The 24,587-nt window shown below is 42.0% G+C and overlaps 1 protein-coding gene across 2 annotated transcripts; it reads right to left on the bottom strand.

The window, feature by feature from the left end:
* Positions 1-5,202: 5,202 nt before the first annotated feature.
* Positions 5,203-15,129, bottom strand: and2 (actinodin2). Of its 2 annotated transcripts, none has more exons than XM_072440800.1 (6): positions 14,951-15,129; positions 13,225-13,300; positions 11,656-11,700; positions 9,591-9,748; positions 6,892-7,824; positions 5,203-5,713 (listed from the first exon to the last, which is right to left on the bottom strand). In XM_072440800.1, the coding sequence occupies exons 2-6, from the start codon at positions 13,280-13,282 to the stop codon at positions 5,291-5,293; spliced, it is 1,617 nt and encodes a 538-aa protein (XP_072296901.1). In that variant the 5' UTR covers positions 13,283-13,300; positions 14,951-15,129; the 3' UTR covers positions 5,203-5,290. The 2 variants fall into 2 exon arrangements, with proteins under 2 accessions (XP_072296901.1, XP_072296902.1); XM_072440801.1 differs by having other exon boundaries at positions 5,651-5,816; positions 14,951-15,128.
* Positions 15,130-24,587: the final 9,458 nt, after the last annotated feature.

The following is a 24,587-nucleotide window of genomic DNA, read 5'->3' as shown; positions in this document are numbered from 1 at the left end:
AAATTACAGGATTTGCAGGTTTGATACATAAAAAGACTCCATGGAGACAAGAGATTACATAATACATATTTATGAGTTTACAGACCAAATAATTACCATACAAAATTAGCATAGAGACTGTTTAAAGTATTTTCTTAATGGATATTTATTTAGCTTTTTATACCTATTCAGTCCAAAACCGCCTTGAGGCAGAATGACAGAGAAATGGCATCCAGACCATTTCCACAGAGCGCTCGAAAGCAAGAAAGGTAAAAGAGAAAAGAAAGGAAGTCAGTCCATCCAATGTCTCGCAAATGTGTCAATTTTCAGGTTCACTGCAAACGTTAGTCTCTCCTTTTAAAAATGTCCTTGACAGTCGGCTCTGTCACCGTCAACCATCTCCGTGTTATTGCTTCTTCTTTTCTTTTTTTTGCTGGAGCCAAAAGTTCACATTCCACTGGTATCCATCTATCTTTTCCCTTGTTGGAGTTTTACATCCAAGGTACATGGTTTTAAAGTCAAATGACAGTGATAAAGACAGTCTGCAGTGGCTCTTTGATCTCAGTGGTGAAAAACACACGACAGTTACATTTACTTACATTTTAATGACCCACAATAGTCAACTCGACGCCAACGAATCCCAAACAAATACAAGCCGCTAATTTCAGTTGACCCACTTTCACCTTATTGCCATTCGTGTAGCACAGCTCTGATTGGGGCCAATGATAGTGTTCTCTGGACGCTCTCCGTAGTCAGCATTACCCCAAACTTCTGCTGACTCCAACTCCCATAGTGCCGCGCAGTTCTCCCCCCTTTCCCCACACGCCAAGGCCAAGAGTTAGCGCGTAACATTTCCAGCAAGTCAGCTTAAAACGGCCGGCTGTAGCTGGATGTTTGCCCGCTGAATAACAATGGTTGAATCAGGGCTAGTATATCATGATCCTCTGCCCCTCGCTGCACCTGTGCGCCCGTCAAACCGTTCCCCCACTTCTTCGGCTCCTGTCAGTCTTCATATTTCTACGTATTTTACTCCAGGCGTTCTTCATTGACAGCTATTGTGGAGGTAGGACAGGGAGCCGCAGAAATAGGTGCAACTGCGAGGCATGGAGCGGAGTCAAACCCCCACAAAGTCATGCTCCGAGGCAATACGCTGTAAAGTTAGAACGTAATGCTCAAAAGAAATCATTTTTAAATTATATTGATCGAAGTAGTAGTAGTCTTTTCTACTTGTCTCCATGGAGATTGTCTAAAAGAGCACACAACCTTGGCTTAAACAGCTTCTGACTTCACTTTCGGTCCACTTGTTCTGTTGTAAAAGTCTAAAAGTTGTATTTATTGGAGTAAATGTCTCTGGAGTGAAGCAGCGCGAGCCACCAGGCCTGTGTCTGCTGCTCTCTGAGGGGAGTCTGTGTGCCCCGGGCCCCTGCAGTGGTCCGGGACTACAATAACAACTCCCTTTGACATCGGAGCCATGGAAACAATGGAACTGTATTGAGTCAGAATGTGCTAAAAAATCAGATACGTATGAAAAATATTTGCCTATTTTTGCTTGACATTTTAACTACTTTATTAGATGTGTTTTCAATGCTTTTTTGTATTTTTGTTGAATTATTGAGCATAATTTCCATACTGGATCAATACACTTTGAAAGTCTAGGTCTAATTTCTTGATATAACCCTTTGGTCCATTGTTTATTTATTCCTCATTCGTACAGTGGTGGCAATGGACAATAAAGCTGAGCAAAAACAGACTGGAAAAGGCGGCAAATAGTCTGTGCTTATGGCCTTTCTGACACTGTACCCGATTTTACACATTATTTTCTGCTTAGCAAACTGTTCCAAAGTCATAAACTTAGATGTTTCTAAACCTAAACCTAACCTTACTTTACCAGGAATATCCACAATATCTCTTTATAATATCTTACAGATCGATACTAGTCTGGTCACTGCGTTATTCTCTGAGTTCAGATTGGTGTGATTGACAAAACTTGTTTATTTTTAACCTAATTTAAACCTTATTCCCTGCGTTGAGCATAAGCGTGTTACAGAAGTTTCAGAGGCCAGAGTGGAGCCACTGCTAACAAAACCTAGCATGCTACCAGAGCGTCAGTGTTACTTCCTGGTTTGCAGCCGACAAAAAACGCTTTATAATTACATGCAAACAGCACACATTTTGACCCTAAGCGAGCTGCTTTTACAATTTATCTGTACTAGAGCAAAACAAATGTTACTTTACTACATGAAGACATTAGGTATACATCCCCTTTAATACAACACAACAGGCAGATGTATTGACAATGTATTACCATTTCAATTTTTGTTTCTATTTTTCAATGTAATAACCTAATTTTCAAATGTTTAGTCAATCTTCTTTAGACTTTCTGTGTAAAGCGAACAGAAAAAAAAAGATTGCAATTTTCAAACCCAGATGAATTCACTGCTTGTTGAATAATTATGAAGCCTTAGAGAAAAGCAGCGGACTAACCAAGAGCATTGTGCTGTGACAAGCTGAAAGCCACTTATCCTCAAATCAAAATGTTTCAAATACAAACCAATTATTCTGCATACCGGCGTGAAATTGATCTAAACTCTCCGTGCTCTGTTGGATCTCGGCTCCAGAGAGAAAAACAAACGGTAAATTCAGGTGCTGCTGCCACTGTAACGTCTTGATAAAATCCTTGCTTGAATTAAAGTTGACAAGTGGATTTAATGGCAAAAAATGACATTATTGCCCATTTTATCTTATCTTATCTTATTTTCTTATCTTTTTTTTTTTAGAATTGTTTGGCTCGAAGGCTTTATTAGACAGGAAAGGTGAGCATGAAATGGGGGATGAGAGAGAAGGGATTCGAACTCATGACACTGAATGACACTCATGACGTTTGAAGGAGCCCAGGTTCAGAAAGACTGTAAATGTGTGCTTTCAATTTTACTCTTGAAAATTTGCTCTTGCGGTAAATACAAGCCTCTTCAGGTGATTATAAGTGTCTAAACGCACATGGAGGAGTTTGATGGGCTTTTCCTGTAGAAAAACACAGAGCTGGTGCCATGGAGACGTTCAGTGCAGTGTGTTTAGGCCCTATGTGAAGTGATAATACAAATATATAGATAGAGTGTAGGGAATATTCACCAAAAAATATGATCTCAACATTTTCTGTACAGTTTCAAATCATGATGTTTAACAATGCAACAGAAATGTGCCAAAATGTGCCTGTGAAAGTCTTTCTCCAGGTTCAAGGCTCAAAATGTGAATGGAACATAAAATGAAGCACTTTATGCCCTTGTTTTGAGTGATTATACAAGATGTTTTTGTCTCTTTTTGAGGTAATTTTTCATTGTTTTGATGTCAGACAATATACTTGATATTCTAATCTCCAAAATAACAATATAATATCTCGATGACTAAATGCTGTCATTCACATTGAATACGTGTGCTGTGTATGTGTTATATGTTCTGTCCTGACTTGCCAGGGACTACAGATGGAACGTTCTGGCATATTTACACTGTTATGTTCATTAATATGCACTGCCACTCAAAAATACAAATAAATAAAGAAGTCCAAATATTGTCTAAGCTATGGATTATGTGTCTACACCTGTGACCTTAAAAAGTATTGGAATCATAAATAAATAACTTTCCCATGGTAGACACCACTACACAAAAAGTATTTCAACAAACCTGTATCAACTCTACTGAAACTTTAAATATCCCCCATGTCCATATTCATGTGCATACAACTGATGTAAATAAGAGTGTTTTGTTTTGTTTACTTACTTACCATTAGTATTTTTAGTCTCATGCTAGCTATTTTAACTTTACTTTATTTTATTATTTTATCTTATTATTATTTTATTTTTATCTTTATCTTTTTGTTCTTTTTTTTCCTCCATTCCCTATAAAGATATGAGAGGAGTTTTGTTAATAAGAGTTTTTTGTTTTGTTTATAAGAGTTCTTCTATTAAGAGTGTTTTGTTGAAACTTCCTATAAGTTATTTGTCCTTTCCTTCTGTATCTACTGCGTTGCAACAATGAAATTTCCCCATGTGTGGACAATAAAGGAATATCTTATCTTATCTTATGTCCAGCATCAACACAAATCTATTCATTTTCTCAGCAGATCCAAATACCTAAACCTGACCAAACTTGCATCCATTTTAGGACCACTACAATTATGGACATACTTTGGGCCCATTTGGTGTCGATAGCTACTTATTACTGGGCCTTTAAAGCTGTCAGTGATGCCGTGCAGGACGCAGAGGGCTGAAGGAAGAGAAGCTGCTTATTGAAAACCAGCGTACGGCAGGACTGGCCCACAGAAACATCCATCAAACATAACCTTTCACAACCAGGAGGGAGGAAATGTGCTGTCCAAAGGTGTTCCACACCACAAACATTGACAAATAGATGGGAAAACAAGCTTGTGTTTAATCAATAGCCTTTAGATGATGGAGGTGAAAAGCTAACATAGATTTATGATGCTGCTTGTCCGTAACATAATGAAGCAAAGGGGACTAATTTGGCAAAATGTTGTGTTTTTTTTCGTAAATCACCATTCAGAGTGATGAAGAATTAGGACTGTTGCTAATCACCTCAAGACGTTACGGTTCCTTAAGCATGTAATTAATGGCTGCTTACTGTTTATCTGTGTTCTATTGGCCTTTAAATATAATGTGTTTCTGTTGTTATTGTGCATGTTAAGGAAACTGGACCCTCGAGGAAAGACACACACACAGGGCCAAACAAACAGCTCCACCTCCAAAAGCCCAAGTGACCGCTACAAATATAGAGCCGCTACAAATAAAGAATAATAAACTACATATGAAATTAAATTAGCTCATTATAAAGCAGGGATTATATTTAATGAATTCGCCATCTGAATAATTGAACCTTTAAATTCACCCCAAAGCCATTTAATAACCCTTACAGACTCAGATAAAAGGAATGTTTATTATTAATTAAAACTTTGGAAAACACACACAAAACGCTAAAGGTTAAAAGTGTCATTAAACAGTGGAAAACCAACATTAAATACACAAATAATACATAGAAAACCCCTTAATGGAAACTACAAATGTACAACCGTCTACTCCCACCACTACACCTTCTACGACTAAGACTCTATACAGACTAACTTCTACAAACCTAATTACATATGCATTTTAATTCACATCATTTGATACACTTCTATTGCCCGTGCCGTTACCAGAGGTCGGGTCCATTTTGCTTAAACCTGACGCGTTCCTTACTTTTTGTTAATCAAAATGAGAACTATATTACTACACCCGCAAAAACAAAGAAAATTCCAACATTTCTATTGCTTTTTGCTCATTAAATCTTTCAGAAAATCATCAAATCGCGGCGGGCTGGCGTCCTCTTTCATCAGCTCGTCCGCGGCCGCTTTCTCCTCAGCCAATGGGGCGGGACCCTCGGCTTCGGAGGCGGGACCGTCGGCTTGAGGGGCGGACTCGACTCTCCGCAGGCGGCAGTTGTAGTCGTACTCGGGGTCGCAGTGCGGGTTGGGGAACATGATGCCGTCTTTGATGGTTTTGGTGGCGGCGCCGGGAGGGACGACGAACTTGCCGCAGTTTGGATCGAACGGGTGGCACGCCGGTTTGGGAGCGGCCCGCAGATCGCCTTTGGCCTTGGCGCCCAGGGGCGTGCAGTCTTTGTCGTAATGGACGTAGCAGTCGTGGCCCTCCTTGGTCTTGCCCGGGACGCCCAGCTGGTAGCGGACCTGGGTGGGTGGTTGATGGTTGGTGGTGAGCGGTTGGGGGGGGGTTCAAATAGACGTATATCAATGTATGTCATTCCAATCACCACAAGAAATGGAGTTACTTCTGCAATACACCCAGACACATGGACAAGAGTCAGACGGAGGCAGTCTCACGTTCAGAAGATCAAGTGTGTGTGTGGTTCATTTGAAGCGAACTAACTGAAGAATACAACGGTTTTGTTTGTTTCGTTTGTCTCACGTTAGAAGTAATGTCGCAATTGCTGTTTGAAATATACAAAATTAGAATATTGTACGGCGAAAATATAAGGAAACATCGAGTGTAATCGCCCAATCAAGGGTATAAAGTGATATTTCTGCCCTTTTGCGGGGTGTTGTATGGGCCATTTACATTTTGTGCAATACTTGACTCAATCAAGACAATTACAGGCACATTTTAGCACATTCCTGATGCACTGTTGAAATATTGTGATCAAGATTGCAAACAAATATTAAGATATATATATTCCTTTTTGTCAATATTGTCCGTCTCTACTTGTAATCCTCCCAAATCTACTCATTATTTAGTAGAAAGAGAAAGAGACATTCATTTGCATTCAGAATTTTTCAATTAAAAACTTCTGCACAATATCAAATATCAAAATAAAGCAAAGATATACTACCTTCAGCCATAAAAACAGAAATAAATTGTATTTTAGTTTTAGTGCCGTCTTTATCGTTGTGAAATGGTTCAATGACCTTTGTGGACGATGCCTTGGCGGAGGCCGCTATTTCCTGTAGCTCTGTTTTATGGCTGATCTAATTTATTTTTCAGGTTCTATTCTTTCCCTTATGTTAACACATTTCTAACACCGATCAAATAATTATTTTTAACCCTTAACTGAAACACTTTTACTGAGGCCAGAACAGTTGTGTACCAGCAAAATACAGTAGTTAATAGTATGAAAGGTTTAGATGTTAACGCTGGTTGACAATGACGTGTGAAGGTCGTTTACCACATATTTACAACATACATGAACTCCATTTGTTCAAGGTGATTGGTTTGACTGTTATGTACAGCAAGCATTCTACAAGACCAATCCAACTACACCTCAAACAGCATTAATAAATAATGTTCATGCTTTATTCAGGCTAACTAAAGGTGTAGGAGTGTTACTGAATTAAGAGAAACTGGTTCAGACCTGGTGCTCGGGGATCTGTGGGTGGGGTCTGCGCAGGGCGGCGGCCACGGTCAGGAGGCAGTAGGGGTCCACGCGGGGGTCGCACGACAGCGGGGCACCTTTGTACGCGGCGGCGGCGGCGACCGGGGCGGGATCGGCCGGGGCGTCCTTCATGGGGTACTCCAGGACGGGCTTGCTCAGCTCGGACAGCTTGGTGGCGGTGAGCGGATTGCAGCCGGCATCAAAAAGCGGGTTACAATGCTGCTCCTTCGGGGCTGCGTCTGAGGCGAGCGGGGCGGCAACGTTGACCACGCAGAGCGGGTCGACGTTTGGGTCGCATCCCGGGTACATGAGGTGATAGTAGCCGGTGGGAGCCTTCTGGACCAGGAGTGGCATGCAGTAGGGGTCTTTGGGGTCGCATTTGAGGGCCGAGTAGGACGGGGCCGGGCCTGGCGCGGGGCGGTAACCGTACGCCGCTCTCAGGTGATACTGAAGGCACTCCACATCTTCGGGGTGGCAAATGCGCAGGAGTTCCGCTCTTTGTTCGCCGCTCAGAAACGGCTCCAGGATGGGGGCGTAGTAGTAGTGGCCCAAGTGGGATTTGAGCGGCATCGGGAGGAAAGGGGTGAGGATGGGGGCGGGCGCTTTGACGGGGGCGGGCGCGGGCTCGGGTGCCGGCTCCGGGGCAGCGGCGTGTGGCAGCATGGGGTACAGGCAGTATGGGTCGATGTACGGGTTGCAAAGGCGGACGGCGGAGGACTTGATGGGCGCGGGCATGACCACGCCGGCCTTGGGTTTGCTGGTGGACTCGGCGATGCATTCGGGGTCGTCGGAGTTGGCGCAGCTCTTGTAGATCTCGCTCAGGTGGGACAGGTAGTGGTTGAAGGTGGGGCCCTCCTCGGCGCGGTGCTTGTTCTGCAGGTAGGCCAGGTACAGGCGGTCCAAGTCCTCCACCTAAAGAAAGAGACGGATTCAATTCAAATTCATAATCACTGCACCAGTTTCCTCGCAGGGCTTCTCGAAATTGTCAATTTTACCATCAGAAAGTTAGAAAATCAAACAATGAAACAATCATTCGTCAATAATAGCGAAGCAGATTAGCAAACGTTTACAGGATTTATGCAAATGGGTAACTAGAGCTGCCTTAGACACAGGCTTTTGGATAGAGACCAGTCTTCCCGTATTTTGGACATACGGGAAACATATTGGGCATTTTCGAGGGCAGGGATGGACATTTTAATAATAAATCTTAGAAAAAAAGGGAATATTATCATTAAATCGGGCCGGGAAACATTTGACAATAGTCCGCCATTATAGTTTACAAGTGAAAATGTGCATGCCGCGTGCTGATTGGTCGACAGAATTTCTGTGCTTGGCTCTGATTTGCTGCTGAGCCGTGGTCCGGAGAATAAAGAGTAGCTTCGGCCCCCGTACCCCGGGACAAAATTATTTGGACGGGGTGTTTTCAAATCCATCTAAAAGCCAATTTAGACCTTCCTTCTCTGCAAGGAAAAACTACTAAATACTACTACTACAACTACTTTAAAGGTGCACCAAGTCCTTTTTCTGGAGGAGGGTCTGCAACCCGCTTGTCTCCATGGAGATATTATTGCGTTGACAGGAAACCTCCACAGTACAGTATTGAGTGCGTCTATTTTCAAGTTACAGGTCAAATCTAGAGGGATGACATCAATCACAATTAGAAGTCATGTTTGGTACCATTTTATAATAACCTTGACCTTAACTTTAATTTGTCTTCATAAAGATTTTTTCTTTCTTTCTTTCTTTTCTTTTTTTCAAGAAATGTACAATTTTTACTCTCTTCAAATAAAAGGATATCGTCCATTATGCTAAATACTGGGCTATTCTCCTGAATAATGTAAGAGGCTTGAATCCATCGCAGTCACCTTGACCTTGTAGTTTTCAGAACAAACAGTATTTGTTTTGTAAATTTAATAATGCAATCTTCTGGTGCATGAATCAACGTTATGTCCAGCCTAGTGTTTCTTTATGCAAACAGCAGATGAATAACAAACCCTCCATTCATGTTGAAAATGTGACGCATGTTGCCTTTTTATCATTATTATTATTATTTTTAAAGAGAAACTTGAGAGAGGGGCAACACATTTGATTGTAGAGTTTTTACTTGACTATGGTCACTATGGTCAGAATATATTTAAGGCTATTGATGTCCTAGTGCTGCACGGTATTGGAAGTTATTGCCATACTGCTGGTACATTCTATTAGTACTTTTTGACACAATAATTTCAGTTATTTTAAAACAAAAATGTACATGCCTTAAGAGAAAAAAATCCATAGTAAAGCCATGCTAATTAAGAAAAAAAAAAGGGGAAAAAACAGCCTTTTTTAATGTGTTTTTGTGTGAATACAGTAAAATTCTGTCAGATGGAGGACTTTAATGTTATTGTGTCATGTTTAGTTAGTTTTAATATTGCTTATTGTTAGCCAAAATAGCAATATTGATACTGCGATATACATCATTGTTTGTAAATGTCCTTCAGAGTACATGAAGTTCTATTTAATTTCATCTTCTTTCAATCCTAAATCTTAAATGATTGGTCGTTCCTCGCAGTGAAATCCCTTCTTTTTACCATAATTTGAAAGGTTAGAATTCAGACATTGAAATGGGGACTTAAAGTATTCACTCTTGACACATTTGACCCACATTGTTTGTTGAGTGATTATAAAAGTGCACTCACTCCCTCCTGGTTGTGAGAGTCCATGAAGTACTTGTACCAGCCCCAGAAGTCGGGGAGTCGTTGGTAATGAGGCACGGTCAGAAAGGCCGGGGCGTTTCTCCTTTCGCGGACCAACTTCTTCAGGTTAGACATCGCGTCCTCCTTCACGTCCTCAGACACTAAGGAGAGAGCGAGGGGAAGGGAGAGAGGGCGGGAGAAAGAGAGAGAGAAGAAGGGAAAAGGACAGAGGAAGAGGAGGGAGGAGGAAAAGAGAGAAGGAAAGAGGATGGAGGGTCGAGGAAGAAGGAGGGAGGAAAAGATAGAAGTGAAAAGAGGACGAGGAGGGAGGGTGGAGGAGAGGAGAGAAGAAAAAAAGACAAGAGGGGGACAGAGGAAGGAGGGGGGAGGAGGAGGGAGTGGGCGAGAGAGAGAATCACTAATGTGGCCAGATGGGCCGTAAAAATAAACAAGGAAGACTGTAAAAGAGTGTGTACTTAAAGCCACATGCTAATTTAGAGCTTTGCCGCGTGGCGTGTGTGTGTTTGCGTGTGTGTGTGTGTGTGTGTGTTTGCGTGTGTGAGTGTGTGTGTGTGTTTGCGTGTGTGTGTGTGTGTGTGTGTAGCGTGTGCAAGCGTGTAGCGTGTGCGAGTGTGTGTGTGTGTGTGTAGCGTGTGCGAGCGTGTGCGAGTGTGTGTAGTGTGTGCGAGTGTGTGCGAGTGTGTGTGTGTGTGTGTGTGTAGCGTGTGCAAGTGTGTAGCGTGTGCGAGTGTGTGTGTGTAGCGTGTGCGAGCGTGTGCGAGTGTGTGTGCGTGTGAGTTTGTAGCGTGTGCGAGTGTGTGTGTGTGTGTAGTGTGTGCGAGTGTGTGCGAGTGTGTGTGTGTGTGTGTGTGTGTAGCGTGTGCAAGCGTGTGTGTGTGTGTGCAAGCGTGTGTGTGTGTGTGTGTGTGTGTGTGCGAGCGTGTGCGAGTGTGTGTGTGTGTGTGTGTAGCGTGTGCAAGCGTGTAGCGTGTGCGAACGTGTGCGAGTGTGTGTGTGTGTGTAGTGTGTGCGAGTGTGTGTGTGTGTGTAGTGTGTGCGAGTGTGTGCGAGTGTGTGTGTGTGTAGCGTGTGCAAGCGTGTGTGTGTGTGTGCAAGCGTGTGTGTGTGTGTGTGTGAGCGTGTGCGAGTGTGTGTGTGTGTGTAGCGTGTGCAAGCGTGTAGCGTGTGCGAACGTGTGCGAGTGTGTGTGTGTGTGTGAGTTTGTAGCGTGTGCGAGTGTGTGTGTGTGTGTGTGTAGTGTGTGCGAGTGTGTGTGTGTGTGTGTGTGTGTGTGGAGTGTGTGCGAGCGTGTAGCGTGTGTGTATGTGTGCTTGTGTGTGTGTGTGTATGTGTGTATGTGTGTGTGTGCTTGTGTGTGTGTGTGTATGTGTGTATGTGTGTGTGTGTGTGTGTGTGTGTATGTGTGTATGTGTGTGTGTGCTTGTGTGTAGTGTGTAGTGTGTGTGTGAGTGCTGACAGGAGCTAAAAGATGCTTATTACATTCAAACACACTGAGTCTTGTTAAAGTCACAGGTAAAGGCTTATTGTTTACAACACATAAAAGAAAAGTGCTTTAAAATGCGGTGTTCTTATTGTGTTCTTATTGTGTTCTTATTGTGTTCTATCAAACAAGTACAGGTCGATCACAAGATTTGAATTTCTGTCTGTTTTAAAACTCCATTATTTACTTCCTTCGCTGAACGCCATATGCGACGCACAAGTATCTCACACAGAAGCTTTTGAGGCCCATCTGGTTTTTAACGCAACACATTTGTCATTTAAAAGTGCACCAACTGGAGCGGCACGAAAATAATAACAAATCTTTGCAAATGTAGTACAAAAGTGCACTAAGAACACTACTTCTTTTAGCATTTGTCTTAAGTTATGTTCACTTTATGTATTAGTCACAAACGAAACAATTGAGCTGTGTGTTAACGTAATAAACAGCTTTTTTGTAACACTTTTGATTTGCTAAATGTAGGCAAATATATGAGGATATCTTTTAATACTCAGAGGCAATGAGCTCTGCGTGATAAACATTAAACATGATTCATTTCTCGTCTCTCACCTTGTTCCTCTTGGTGCTGGTTGAGCGGCACCGCCCTCAGGAGCTCTGCAAAACACACAAACCACAGTTAGACCTCCTTCTCTCTCTCTTTCCGTCTCCCATTTGTATTTCTTTATTATGTGGGCGACAGTGGCTGCGCTCAAAATCAGACTTTTGCCAGGTTTTTTCGCGATAACTCAGATTTTGCCGTTTGCGTGTCATTTAAATCATCGTAAACGGTCCAATATCAGTTACCGTATTTTCTGGACAATAAGTCGCACTGGAGCATAAGTCGCACCAGCCAAAAAATGCATAATAGAGAAGAAAAAAACACATATAAGTCTCACTGGAGTATAAGTTGCACCAGCCAAAAAATGCATAATAGAGAAGAAAAAAACATACATAAGTTGCACTGGAGTATGAAATGCAGTTGCAAGTGTGAAAATAACAAATAATATCACAGATAAGTCGCTCCGGAGTATAAGTGAGTTTAAGTATAGTATAAATATAGGTATAAGTCGCACCACGGCCAAAACTATGAAAAAAGGTGAGACTTATAGTTCGGAAAATACGGTGATAATAAAATGTTGGTGCGTATGTGAACTTATGTAACCGTATATATGATCCTATATCCTCTCTCCTCCTCTCTTCATCTCCTCCTCCTCCTCTCTTCTCCCTCTCCCTCTCGCTCTCTCAGCAGGTGCAGTTGACTTCCTGTTTATTAAACTCCTGTTACAGACCCGGGCTTTGAACCGCAGCTACGGGAGCCCGTTTAAACCAAACTCGTAAAAGTACAAAGTGGGGCCCTCACACAAACTCATAACCGATGCACTGTAAAACTGCACGCCAGGAGGGGGGGACACCGGTTTCCACGTCGACACGCTGCATTTTAACCAATCAGTCAAACGGGAACTGCTAAATAAGCAAGAGAAAGCGTCTTTCGACACGATTTGTTCCCTCTATAGGAAACTCAGTGTAATTAAGCCGTCATTTTTGTTCATGGAAGTGAAATACAACTAGGGTTTTTAGGAGATAAATATAAATACAGTATACACAACATTGCCAAAAGCGCCCTATGTTAAGTTTATTACTCAATGTATGTAATTGTCAACATGGTTGCAAGGAAAAGCGGAGGAACAGGCCTGAGTTGGGGCTTAAGTTTCAATCTTTTACTCCATATTGACTGGTAAAAACTAAATCTCGCCTTTTAGATACATAAAAACACAGTAATTACATTTAAGATGGTCCTGATTTCATATTAAACAAGCTGTTGGCCGGGCTGGCGTCAGTCTGTGCCACATTTATACCATGAAAAGGCTAACAAATGTGAGCAGAATTGTGCATAGTTTGTGTATAATTGTGTGGATGTTTTTGTTCTGCCTCATAATGCAGACTGCAGGTTAAAGCGCTCGTTATACTGCATAAATATAATGAATGTAGCGGGCGTGTGGGTGTTTGCTAACAACCTCTAACCTTGGGGAATCATTATCAACGACCCTTACACACTCCGTTCCTAATTACTATTATTGAGATAACACATGCGGGCTTAACTTAAATGGATAATTGTGCGCTAATGGTTTTAATCCTTACCTGGCAACACAACGAGCCCGAGGAGCAGTATGGTGTGGGTTGTAGAGAGTCGCGCCATTTTCTACTTCTGTGCCTCCTGTAAAACAAAAGAGGATTCAAAACGATGAAGATTAGTTTGTTTCGTTGGCAAATAGTGTCAGAAATAATGAAGAAAGAACGACTAACGTGATTTTAAATGGGTTGAAGAAAGTAACAGTGGATTAAGAGAAATTACACTTTTAGAAGAAGACGAAGAAGAGGAAGAAGAAGAAGAAGAAGAAGAAGAGGAAGGAGAAGAAGAAGAAGAAGAGGAAGAGGAAGAGGAAGAGGAAGAAGAAGAAGAAGAAGAAGAAGAAGAAGAAGAAGAAGAAGAAGAAGAAGAAGAAGAAGAAGAAGAAGAAGAAGAAGAAGAAGAAGAAGAAGAAGAAGAAGAAGAAGAAGAAATGAAACAATAATAACAAAAAGACTAATAAAGTTGCTGTTGCACTCCTTTTGCCTGAAAAAAACAGCAGGAAATAGCTTTAAACAAGAAAAAGAAAAGTTTTAATTTGATCAATCTCGATTAGTAAAAACATTCAAGACAATTTAACTTTTACAGATTGATTCTAGCTGGTTTTGGGGCCCATTTCCATTATTCTCTTCTGCATTCACACTTGCTTTGCTCCTGCTTTGAGCTCAGAGTGGACCCGATTTAGACTTAGTCCCGGTCCATTCCAGGTTTTAGTTCTGGGTTTAATTCCAGGTTTAGTCCCACTTTGGATGTGGAACTCACTCTAGAATCAGGGAACAAAGAGCTCGGCACAGACAGCTCTTTATTGAACAGGCTGTGGGGACAATGCGGAGGATTGAGGACACGTAGTCATTTGTACTTCTGAAGGATTAGCACGGAGACAAATAGGGACTGAAAACTGAATATCAAAGTAACAAAGGAGCTGCCACGAGACTTGGAACAAACTCCTTCATTAGCGGAGCCGCGGTGAAAGCGAGGACTTGGGTAATTGCACGGGTCGTCAAACACCGGGTTTAGGTGCCTAAAGGAGAGTGACACAGGTATTACTATTAGCCTGCATAGAAATCTCAATCAGGGAAAAAATACGTCTTACATTTTGGGATGAAAAGGCTTGTTTCTGAAAATTATTTTGCACATTTATTTTCAGTAATATCTTTAAATTAAACCATGCCATAAAACACATAAATAGAGGGGAAAAAACTATGAAAAAATTCAAAATTATATTGCCAATTTGTTTTGTTATGTATGAATATTTTTGGCAATTAATACATAAATAATACTGGTTAAACAAGCAAATGCCTTTAAATTGCAAACAAAAAATTACAAATTGCAAAAACGGATAAGTGCAAAGTGGTAAAGTCATCGGTGGATCGCAGTTTGTTCTTTGTGCAGCAACGTTTTCAAAAGCCAGATGTATTTTACAGCCAACAAAATATGATTCCATCCTGGTTCAAAAATCCACTTGACAATATTTCCAAAGATAATATCTGTAGAGGCTGGTAATCGCAAAAATACATTTCAAAATGGAGATGTTTTTGCAATTAAACTCTTCAAACACAGTATCGATGTGCCAAAAGTGAGTTTTAACATGTTGCTGGAGACTGACAACATGAATTAAAAAAGGTGTAAACAACGATTTCCAACTTCAACTTTCCACACGGGCTTTAATTTTCTAAACGCGGGTCAAACACATCACAAACTAGTTTAACTTTGTCCTGTAAGTTGTCCCCGTCTCACCTGTAACTCTTCCTGATGTGGGCCCCCGGTGCTGTGGAGGAGGCGTCCTGCTCTGCTCTTGGCTCCCTGTACGGGACACTGTGACGGGCCAACATTTTAAGGCGCGCCGCTGGATCATTAAAAACAAACAGGCCTATGGAGGGCCCGCGGCGTGCTGGTCCTCGCTCCGGGATTGGCTCCCGCTCGGCCGCTGTCCCACCAATAGGGGTCCTGTAATTAGCAGAGGTGAGAGGAGCGTTAACAAGGTGCCGTTCAGCCCGAGCAGGAATTTAGCTCCGTCGTTCAGAAAGTAAGATAAGATAAGATAAGATATTCCTAAGACTGCAAAAGTAACGACTGACATTTTTTTAAACAGCTGGATGTAAATAAAACACATATATTGTTTTTCTGGTGTTGTGCTGGTGTTGAGCTGGTGTTGTGCTGGTGTTGTTTTGGTGTTGTTCTGGTGTTGTGCTGGTGTAGTGCTGGTGTTGTGCTGTTGTTGTGCTGGTGTAGTGCTGGTGTAGTGCTGGTGTTGTGCTGGTGTAGTGCTGGTGTTGTGCTGGTGTAGTGCTGGTGTAGTGCTGGTGTTGTGCTGGTGTAGTGCTGTGTTGTGCTGGTGTAGTGCTGGTGTAGTGCTGTGTTGTGCTGGTGTAGTGCTGGTGTTGTGCTGGTGTAGTGCTGGTGTAGTGCTGGTGTTGTTCTGGTGTTGTTCTGGTGTTGAGCTGGTGTTGTGCTGGTGTAGTGCTGGTGTTGTTTTGGTGTTGTTTTGGTGTTGTGCTGGTGTTGTGCTGGTGTTGTGCTGCTGTTGTTTTGGTGTTGTTTTGGTGTTGTGCTGGTGTTGTGCTGGTGTAGTGCTGGTGTTGTGCTGCTGTTGTTTTGGTGTTGTTCTGGTGTTGAGCTGTTGTGCTGGTGTTGTGCTGGTGTTGAGCTGTTGTGCTGGTGTTGTGCTGGTGTTTTGCTGGTGTTTTGCTGGTGTAGTGCTGGTGTTTTGCTGGTGTAGTGCTGGTGTTGTGCTGGTGTTGTGCTGGTGTGCTGGTGTAGTGCTGGTGTTGAGCTGGTGTTGAGCTGGTGTTGTGCTGGTGTTGTTCTGGTGTTGTGCTGGTGTTGTGCTGGTGTTGTGCTGGTGTTGTTCTGGTGTTGAGCTGGTGTTGAGCTGGTGTTGAGCTGGTGTTGTGCTGGTGTAGTGCTGGTGTGCTGGTGTAGTGCTGGTGTAGTGCTGGTGTTGTGCTGGTGTTGTGCTGGTGTTGAGCTGGTGTTGAGCTGGTGTTGTGCTGGTGTTGAGCTGGTGTTGTTCTGGTTGTGAGTGGTAGACTTGATTGTAGGGATGCTAGCAAACTTCATGTTTAAGCTTATACAAATACAGAGCCAAATATGTTGATTCCAACATTAAACAGTAAATAGTTATAAGACTTTTTTTTAAATGAAAATACCAAAGATAACCTCAATCTTTCAGCTGGTCAACATTTTATAGTTTCAATTGACTAAAAAAAATGGCAAAAAACATATACATAGGTATCCGTATTTTTAAAAGCTATTTATTACAGGGCTGATTTCTTACTTGTTAGTTTTTAGAATAAACAAAAGTATCTACTGGGCAAGTAGATTTGGCGGTAAGTCGGGTAAGTTCAAAAATGGTGACAGCTTCCTCGATGGGAAAGTACTTTAAAATGCTTCATGTCAAGCCCTGCTCATGTGTTCGTGTATCAGACACCGTGCTGCCTGATGGTTGAGGGCTTCCATGCCAGGCAGGTTGTTACTGCATGTCCTATCTAATAAAACCAACGGGCAAAAATCGTTTAAGAAAAAAGGTGTGAGGAGAAGCACCCAGTAGGAGAGGCTCTGTGCCCTCTGCCCACACCCTTTACCTGGTCACGTGTGCAGCAACAAAAAGAAGACAAACTGGGCACAGCCTGCAACTACAAAACATCCAGACACACATGAAGTGATCTGTTCTTCTGTATCTACCTCTGTATCTACCTGCGTTGCACCAATGAAATTTCCCCATGTGGGACAATAAAGGAATATCTTATCTTATCTTATCTTAAGCTGTAGCGAGAATGTCATCCTGATTCTGGAGAGATTTTCTGTCTCGCAGCAAACAATCTACAAAACGTGATGGCCCAGCGGTTAGAGATGAGGACTCGCATGTGTGAAGTCGTAAGTTCAATTCCTGCTTTTGGCACAATAAAAAAAAATTGGGTTTAAACATTAAGGTTTAGGCCTTAGGGTTAGGGTTAAGGTTGAGGTTAAGGTTAAGGTTAAAGGTGTAATGGACGATTTTTTTGGCATAAATCTAAGTCTTATTTCCTCGTGGCGTGGACTGCCGATTAGTCCTGCCACGTATCAATCATAAAACGCACCTATCGCTCACCTGCAGCCGCGTCCGGCTCCTTCCCACGTTTCCGCGTGCCTCAGCGCATGGATCTATCATAATATAGTTCCTTCAGTGTACGGGGCAAAATGAAGACAGAGAAAGACAGTTCGAGCTGACTCAGAAGAAGACGGAAATCTACGGGAGATGAGAGATGCGATGCGCTCCGTTGCGCTAATAAACAAACGCGTGTGTGTGTTGTATCAGTCCGCACGGGGGAGGGGCATGTGCACTTCCGCCTGCGTTCTCAAATCGCCGAAAAATCGTCCATTGCGCCTTTAAGGTTAAGGTTAGGGTTAAGGTTAGGGTTAGGGTTATGGTTAGGGTTAGTTCTGGGCTCCAGAATCAGGATGACGGTCTCGCCACAACCGCATGTCACTCACTACATGCATATTGTTAACGTAATTTGTTTTCAAGAACAATATCTTAACAGAACATTTGTCCGGTGGAGGATATCGTTTCAGAGAAGCTCTTTATTATGAACATTTAGCTCCCAAATGAAATAGTCCTAAATTCAATCATCAGGAAAAACAAACGTTCTTCTTCTTTGGTGTTTTATGGCAGTTGGTCTCCAAGTGTTACATTAGCGCCACCTACTGTAGATGTACGTATTATTAGACTTTATTCTTTAGGCTTTATTCTTTAGGCTTTATTCTTTAGCCTTTATTCTTTAGAATCCGTGGACCATGACGTTACATTAGCAACTAGTACTAGTTCTTCTTTAATGTTTATGAGTGAAATGAGGCACGATCACGTTCTACAATCTAACACGTTTTATGACGTAACAAAGACTAGATAAGGGAATACACTTAACCTAAAAGTGTTCATTTGTGCTCATACAGCGGATCAGAGCGGACGAAAATGAACTTTCCAACTACTTGAAGAAGAATGCAACACTGGCTGAGCGTGAACCGCGCGCTGGTCCAGCCGCGGATCCTTGTTGTAGGAGGTAAGTGTGTTTTAAGTGTTTTAAACCTTTGTTTTTAGACCCACGTGACGCTCTTCACCTGCTCCTCTTGTCTTCAAGGCTGTGCACGTCCGTGTTGTTCTGTTACAAACTCTGCTTTAGAGACAACTATATACAAGCCTCTCGGTCTTTGGCCCCCATGGATGTATTGTTGGCCCCCATGGATGTATTGTTGGCCCCTGATGAGTGTTCCGCGGTAGCGTTAGTTACAGGCCCCGCACAGCGCGTGCGTTTAAACGTTAGAAGACTGGCACAACCAGGAAGTCCTGTACAACAATAATACATATAATATATAACACACAGGGAATCTTGGATAACACCTTTGTTATAAAAATGTATTAATCTGTGACAATGAGGGAAATAATAAAGCCAAATTAATAATAAAAAGGTTTTTAACAATTGTGAATGATATTAGAGATTGAATCAGAATCAGAATAAGGTTTATTGCCATTTGTCAATGAACAGGATTCACAAACAGAGGAACTTGTCCTGGTGGTTCAGTTCAACACAAACATCAAACATTGAACAATTAATACAAAAACAATGGACAATGAATAGCTACCAGATTTTAAAAATAGGTAGGTAAAGTTAAAAATAGACATGATATGTTCATAAATAAAGTATGTAGTGCAATAAAAAGTGAACAGTGTAGTAAGTGCAAAGTGCTTAGGCAGTGTTCATGAGTCCAACGGCAGAGGCAAAGAAACAGTTCCTATGACGGGAGGTTCTGGTCCGGATGGACCGTAGTCTCCTGCCTGAGGGGAGTGGCCTCCTGCCTGAGGGGGGTGGCCTCCTGCCTGAGGGGAGTGGCCTCCTGCCTGAGGGGAGTGGCTCAAATAGTCCATGTCCAGGGTGAGAAGGGTCAGCTGTGATCAGACCTGCACGTCCAGAGATGGAAGTCTGCAGCCGATCACCTTCTCAGCAGAGGCACAATGCTCTGTAGTCTCTGTTTGTGCCTGGCTGTGGCTCCAGTGTACCACACGGTGATGGAGGAGGTGATGGAGGAGATGATGGAGGAGGTGAGGATGGACTCAATGATGGCCGTGTAGAACTGCACCATCATCTCCGCTGGCAGCTTTGCTTTCTTCAGCTGCAGCAGGAAGTACATCCTCTGCTGGGACTTCCCGGTGAGGGAGCTGATGGTGAGCCCCCACTTGAGGTCCTGGGTGATGGTGGTGCCGAGAAAGCGGAGGGAGTCCACGGTGGAGATGGGGGAGTCTGAGATGGTGAGGGGGGCTGGGGGGCTTTGCTTTTCCTGAAGTCCACGATCATCTCCACTGTTTTCTGGGCATTGAACTCCAGGTTGTTAGCGCTGCACCAGGACACCAGCCGGTCCACCTCCCTCCTGTAGAGAGACTCATCCCCTGACCAGTTTTACGGAGGCGTGGCTGGAGGTGCAGCAGTTTGTGTACAGGGAGAAGAGCAGGGGAGAAAGTACACAGCCCTGTGGAGCACCTTTGCTGATAGTCTGAGTGTCCGAGACATTCTTCCCCAGCAGCACTGCCTCCGATCCGAAGGAGCATTAATGTACATTGGCATTTGTGTTCATTCTTTGATTATAATCTGCTAATGTTTAATCTCTTGTTTCCTCAGATAATGATCTTCAGCGAGCACTACGAGCGCAGCATCGTTGGCCTGGTGAAGATGCAAACGTAGAGAGGTATTATATACCTAGCAAAGATGTATACATTGTCTGGCCTTTTGGTATCCCACCATCAAACTACAACTCTGAGCAGGGGAATAACAAAGACTTGAACAATGGGTTAATACACTCACATTCTGTGAAGAAACAAGAGCAGGAGAATGACTCGGAGGTTAATGCTCATATTGTCGGACAACACAGTTCTTGCGCACTCATCCTGGAGGAGATGAGCTGGTTTATAGACTCTGCTTCTGAGGAGGAACAAGAGAATGAAGACCTTGAGGAAGAGTCCTTACCTGCCTCAGTGGAGTTTCCTGCTTCTCTCAGCATGCAAGGTACAATGTTATTTCTGTTGTCATTGTCACTTCTAAAAGACAGCGACATGTGTTGGCCCAGTACTTGGTTTGACAAAAGTATAAAAACATCACATAAAAATCAACACTAAAACCCCCATCGAAACTAGATCCTAATTTGAGTATCATTACAACAACAAAAAATCACACAAATAGGGCAAAATGTGACATTTTCTTAACAGTTTCAGAATGATCTTGAGGTTTATCAGCTCAAGTATGAGACCACATGGGAACATAAAGAGAGTGCTATAACTTTGTGTTGAAGATTATGTTCTATTGTCTAAAAGAAATGATCAAATGTCTTGATTTGGGATGAACTATACTTTGTTGCACTTTTATTAACATATAGTCATTTCTTGAGTTCAGCGCTCTCTAGCATCTGTCTGCTGTTGTAATTCTGATTGTCAGAGGTGTCGTTTTAAACAGACAAGGACCAAAACTAATATCGATATACGAAGGAAAAATAACAAGTAAAGAAACTTTCTGAACTAATGTCTAATACTAATTACAATCCTCTGATTTAGCTGACACCAAGAAGAGAAAAACAGAGGACGACGAGGACAACAAGGACAACAAAGACAACAAGGATGATGAAGATGACGTTGAGAAAAGAAGATAATGAGACGTGTGGACTAGTCTCCTCACGATGACGAGGAGCCTCAGCCTGGACCTCAAATGACACTTCTCATCGTGTTGCCTCTGCCACACACTTTTGTGTTTATTCCACAGACACAGATTTGGACTAGATTGATGCAACGATATCACTTTTTCCCAAACCAAGAAGATGGACTGGTTTATACAAGAGAAAATGATGATGATGATGAGGAATAATCACTGGACCGGTTGAGTCTTAAATGATTTATGAACAAAAAGTGCAGAGAATCGAATGAGATTCTAAATCTCATGATCTTCTAAAGGCTGTGAGCTAACAAAGCTAACCCAACTAGCATCAGTTGTCTAGATAGGTTCACTGCCATTGCTGCCATTATGTCCTCTAAAAGGTAAATATAGTTATACAATGTAGAAAAAGCTTCAGTTGTTGTCCTATCAATACTGGTTTTGAACTCAGATATTCATCCTACTCTATGTAAGCCTTGCTCATGTTGAAGCCATGGGGTGGGATCATTGTCTCCAGTCATAGCTTTGGGCTAGCGCTACGGGCAAAACAATAACATAATGTCATTAAAAAACAACATTTCATAATTTGTACAGGACGTGACGTTGAAGACATTGAAACATTGTCTGCAGGGAAAAGGCTCTTCCAATGAATGAATGGGCCAAGAACTGGACCAAAATTATAATGGACATTCGCAAAATGGAAAACATGAAGACTTCACTTGGAAATGGACCAATTTGACAGACTTCGGACCAACGAGACTTAATGTTATCTCTTGTGCTCTGTCTGGGCTTGTTCGTTTTTTGTGTTCATTGTTAATTGTTTTAAATTTAATATAATAAAATATATATAAAAAATAAAACATTTTTGTGTGACAGAAACAGTTTTAAAATCATCATGAGCTTTATTATAATTTGAAAATGTCAGGTCAAGTCTATTGTCTAAAACCTTGACCTGAAAATGAGAATTTCAATTATGTTGGTGTCAAAATTTGTATCAAAAATCAAGTATAATCCTTAGTGTGGAAATAGGCTGGTCAGTATTGTGAGAACACTATGCTCTCACAATACTTACATCTATGCTACGCTGCCCTAGGAGCGACTATGGGGGAAGTATGGCAGCTCTCCCTACTTTCCCCATCATAGTATTTACTAGTTTAGTTTAGTAGTGCAACTGTTTCAGACACTGCTGATGCGGCTCCAGAGGGGAATGCATCTTAGATCTCACGGCCCTGACTCTAGATGTCCTGGCTCTTCCTCTGCCTGGATGAAGTGTCTTGCTAGATGAACAGCCCTCTCTCCTCCTGAGTGGCTCCAGCTCCACAGTCTATCTGAGAATAGAAGCGCTGTAGTTCTCACCAGGATTTCTCAAAAGGGTTTTGTAGTCTTTCCTTGCAGAGAAGGAGGGTCTAAGGACAGGGGATGCTGGGACATTTATCCATTTGCTAATTTCCTGTGAACATTCTTCAGTAACACTGGCTCCTCCACCAGCTGGGACTCAAGGGCCCCGGCCGAGAGCTGATGGTTTTGTGTCTTGAAGCCAAATTTTAAATGATTTCGAGAAACGTCAAAAGTACGATGGGGTGTACTTTTGTCAGCGCCGTGTTTGATCCTATATGGCCGACTTCCGGATCGCTACATAAGCCACGGTTTAAACAGAGCAGTTTTGTACTACACGAATCACAAGGAGCAAAACTCTATTTAGATGATGAAAATTGGACTCATATTCAATTAGAAACTGTGAAAAGACCGAATGAAAGAAGACGTGCGATGTGTCCAGTTGGTGCAGTACTTTGGCGCTGCAACGTGGCCTCAGGAAAAAACTGAGTAATGAGAAAATTATATGATTTTTGTTGAAAATGTCTTGGTTTAGTCCTAGCCCTGTCCCAGGATTCGTCTCAGCTTTATTTATCAGACATGGACATATGTTGTGTTGGTTTGGACTTGAAGTAAATTCTTCTTAATGATGTTCACTTGTAAATTGGAAAAGATTGAGTTAGTGCAGACGGAGCCATCAAAATAGTGTTTCTTCAAGCAAGATTTGCAAAATAAACATATTGATTTTGTTCTTCAAATCCATGGATTCTGTTTTATTTCTGAATTGTCCCACACAACAGAATGTGTGGCTTAGTTACTTTCAACATGTAAAATACAGGTCTAATCAAAGAAAAGTATTACATTCTTCAAACAGTTTAAGTTTAGTTATTGTTGCATAATAAAAATTAGAAATACTTCTTTTTCAGACGTTTATTAGCTGACTTGACAGCTTCGACAATCTTCTTCAGAGTGTCACGTGACGTTGCTGTGACGTGTCTTGTCAGCTTAGTAGTATTTAATTAACTCTTTATTTAACTTTATTTATAACCAGACTGAGATTTGGAGTCCTTATCCCAAAGTGGAGTCTAACGTTTCATGTTTTTAGCGACGGGAAACCAGAGGATGGAGGAAACACATGATGGGAGAACATGTTAACGCCACAGAAATGACGACTGAGAATTGTCAAAACCAACTTAAAACTTAAAAACATCTTATCTTAGCAACAGTGACGAGAACAGTCGCTCAAATATTAATTTCTGCAGTGTCTGATTGTGTCATACTGCAGATCTGGGAGGTGTGGATTTTCTGCGCCGCGCCGACAGCACGAGGAGAAGAACAGGATTTGTAAAATAAGAGAATATGACAAACAGTAGGCAGCGGATGACAGAGGAGTGAAGCTGATGAAGTGCGTCGGATGAAAAGGCCGGCTGTTTTTTCTGTCACAGCTTCTTCATCGTCAGGAAACTCTCCTTAAAGAAAAGACGACCAAGGATTTCTGAAAATACCTCTGTGTTGCGTCAGGCAAAGATTGACTACAATGTGAATAATAAGAGTCCAAAAGGCAATACTCACAGATTAATGCGTTTGATGTAAGTAAAAGAAGGTATTGTCTTTAGTGCAGAGGCAGAATGATGATTGTTGGTTCAACTCTCGGGTTTTATGTCAAGGTTCTCTCTACTTCCCCCGCCATTCATGAGCATGTAAAGCTTCTGTTTTGGAGGAACGGCAGCCACGTGTCCACTTGTGTGGCCCAGGGCAACTATGGCTATAACAAGAAAGTATACATTTACTTCATAAATGAATGACATTTTAACTTTATAAATCAATGGTATTAAAAGTATCCAGCTCGGGCGAAAGTGACGATAAATAGTAATAATATCTCAATTCAGACAATATTATTTTAACAATGAATCAGGAATGTGTTATTATGAAAAAGTCTTGTTTGAATGGGCCTTAAAATTGATCTCAAAAGGGCAGAAATGCACTTTATTGTGAAACTACATTACATGTTTTTGTCTCTTTTTCAGGTCATTTTCAATAGTAATATTCTAATGCAAATCTCCAAAACAACAAGTGTGATATAACATTTTTTGTATATTTCCCACCTCTAATTACAGGTGTTGCATGCATTCTTACTTTGACCGTGTGCACTTCTCCACAGATCTGACCTGTAACTGGTTTCAAGGTTTAGAGTTAAGGCCGTACTATTGGACCCTCCAGGAACCACAATAACTCCACATTTAGAAGAAAGAACCACACCTTTCAAACGGTCAAATATTCCTTTACCTACACTTACAGTCCTAAAGTTAAATCTCAGCTCATTTTCACAGTTTCTTTCCCCCACACTTGCAGATGTGGCTCTTTAGCGAGGACTGCGGCCATTAGTGGAA

The sequence above is a fragment of the Eucyclogobius newberryi genome, unplaced genomic scaffold, assembly GCF_026437365.1.
Source record: "Eucyclogobius newberryi isolate DKJ021-1_F unplaced genomic scaffold, fEucNew1.0.hap1 SCAF_12, whole genome shotgun sequence".
In the NCBI taxonomy this organism is placed as follows: domain Eukaryota; kingdom Metazoa; phylum Chordata; class Actinopteri; order Gobiiformes; family Gobiidae; genus Eucyclogobius; species Eucyclogobius newberryi.
Note: the sequence above shows the minus strand (reverse complement) of the source record. Positions and strands in the feature narration are given on the sequence as shown.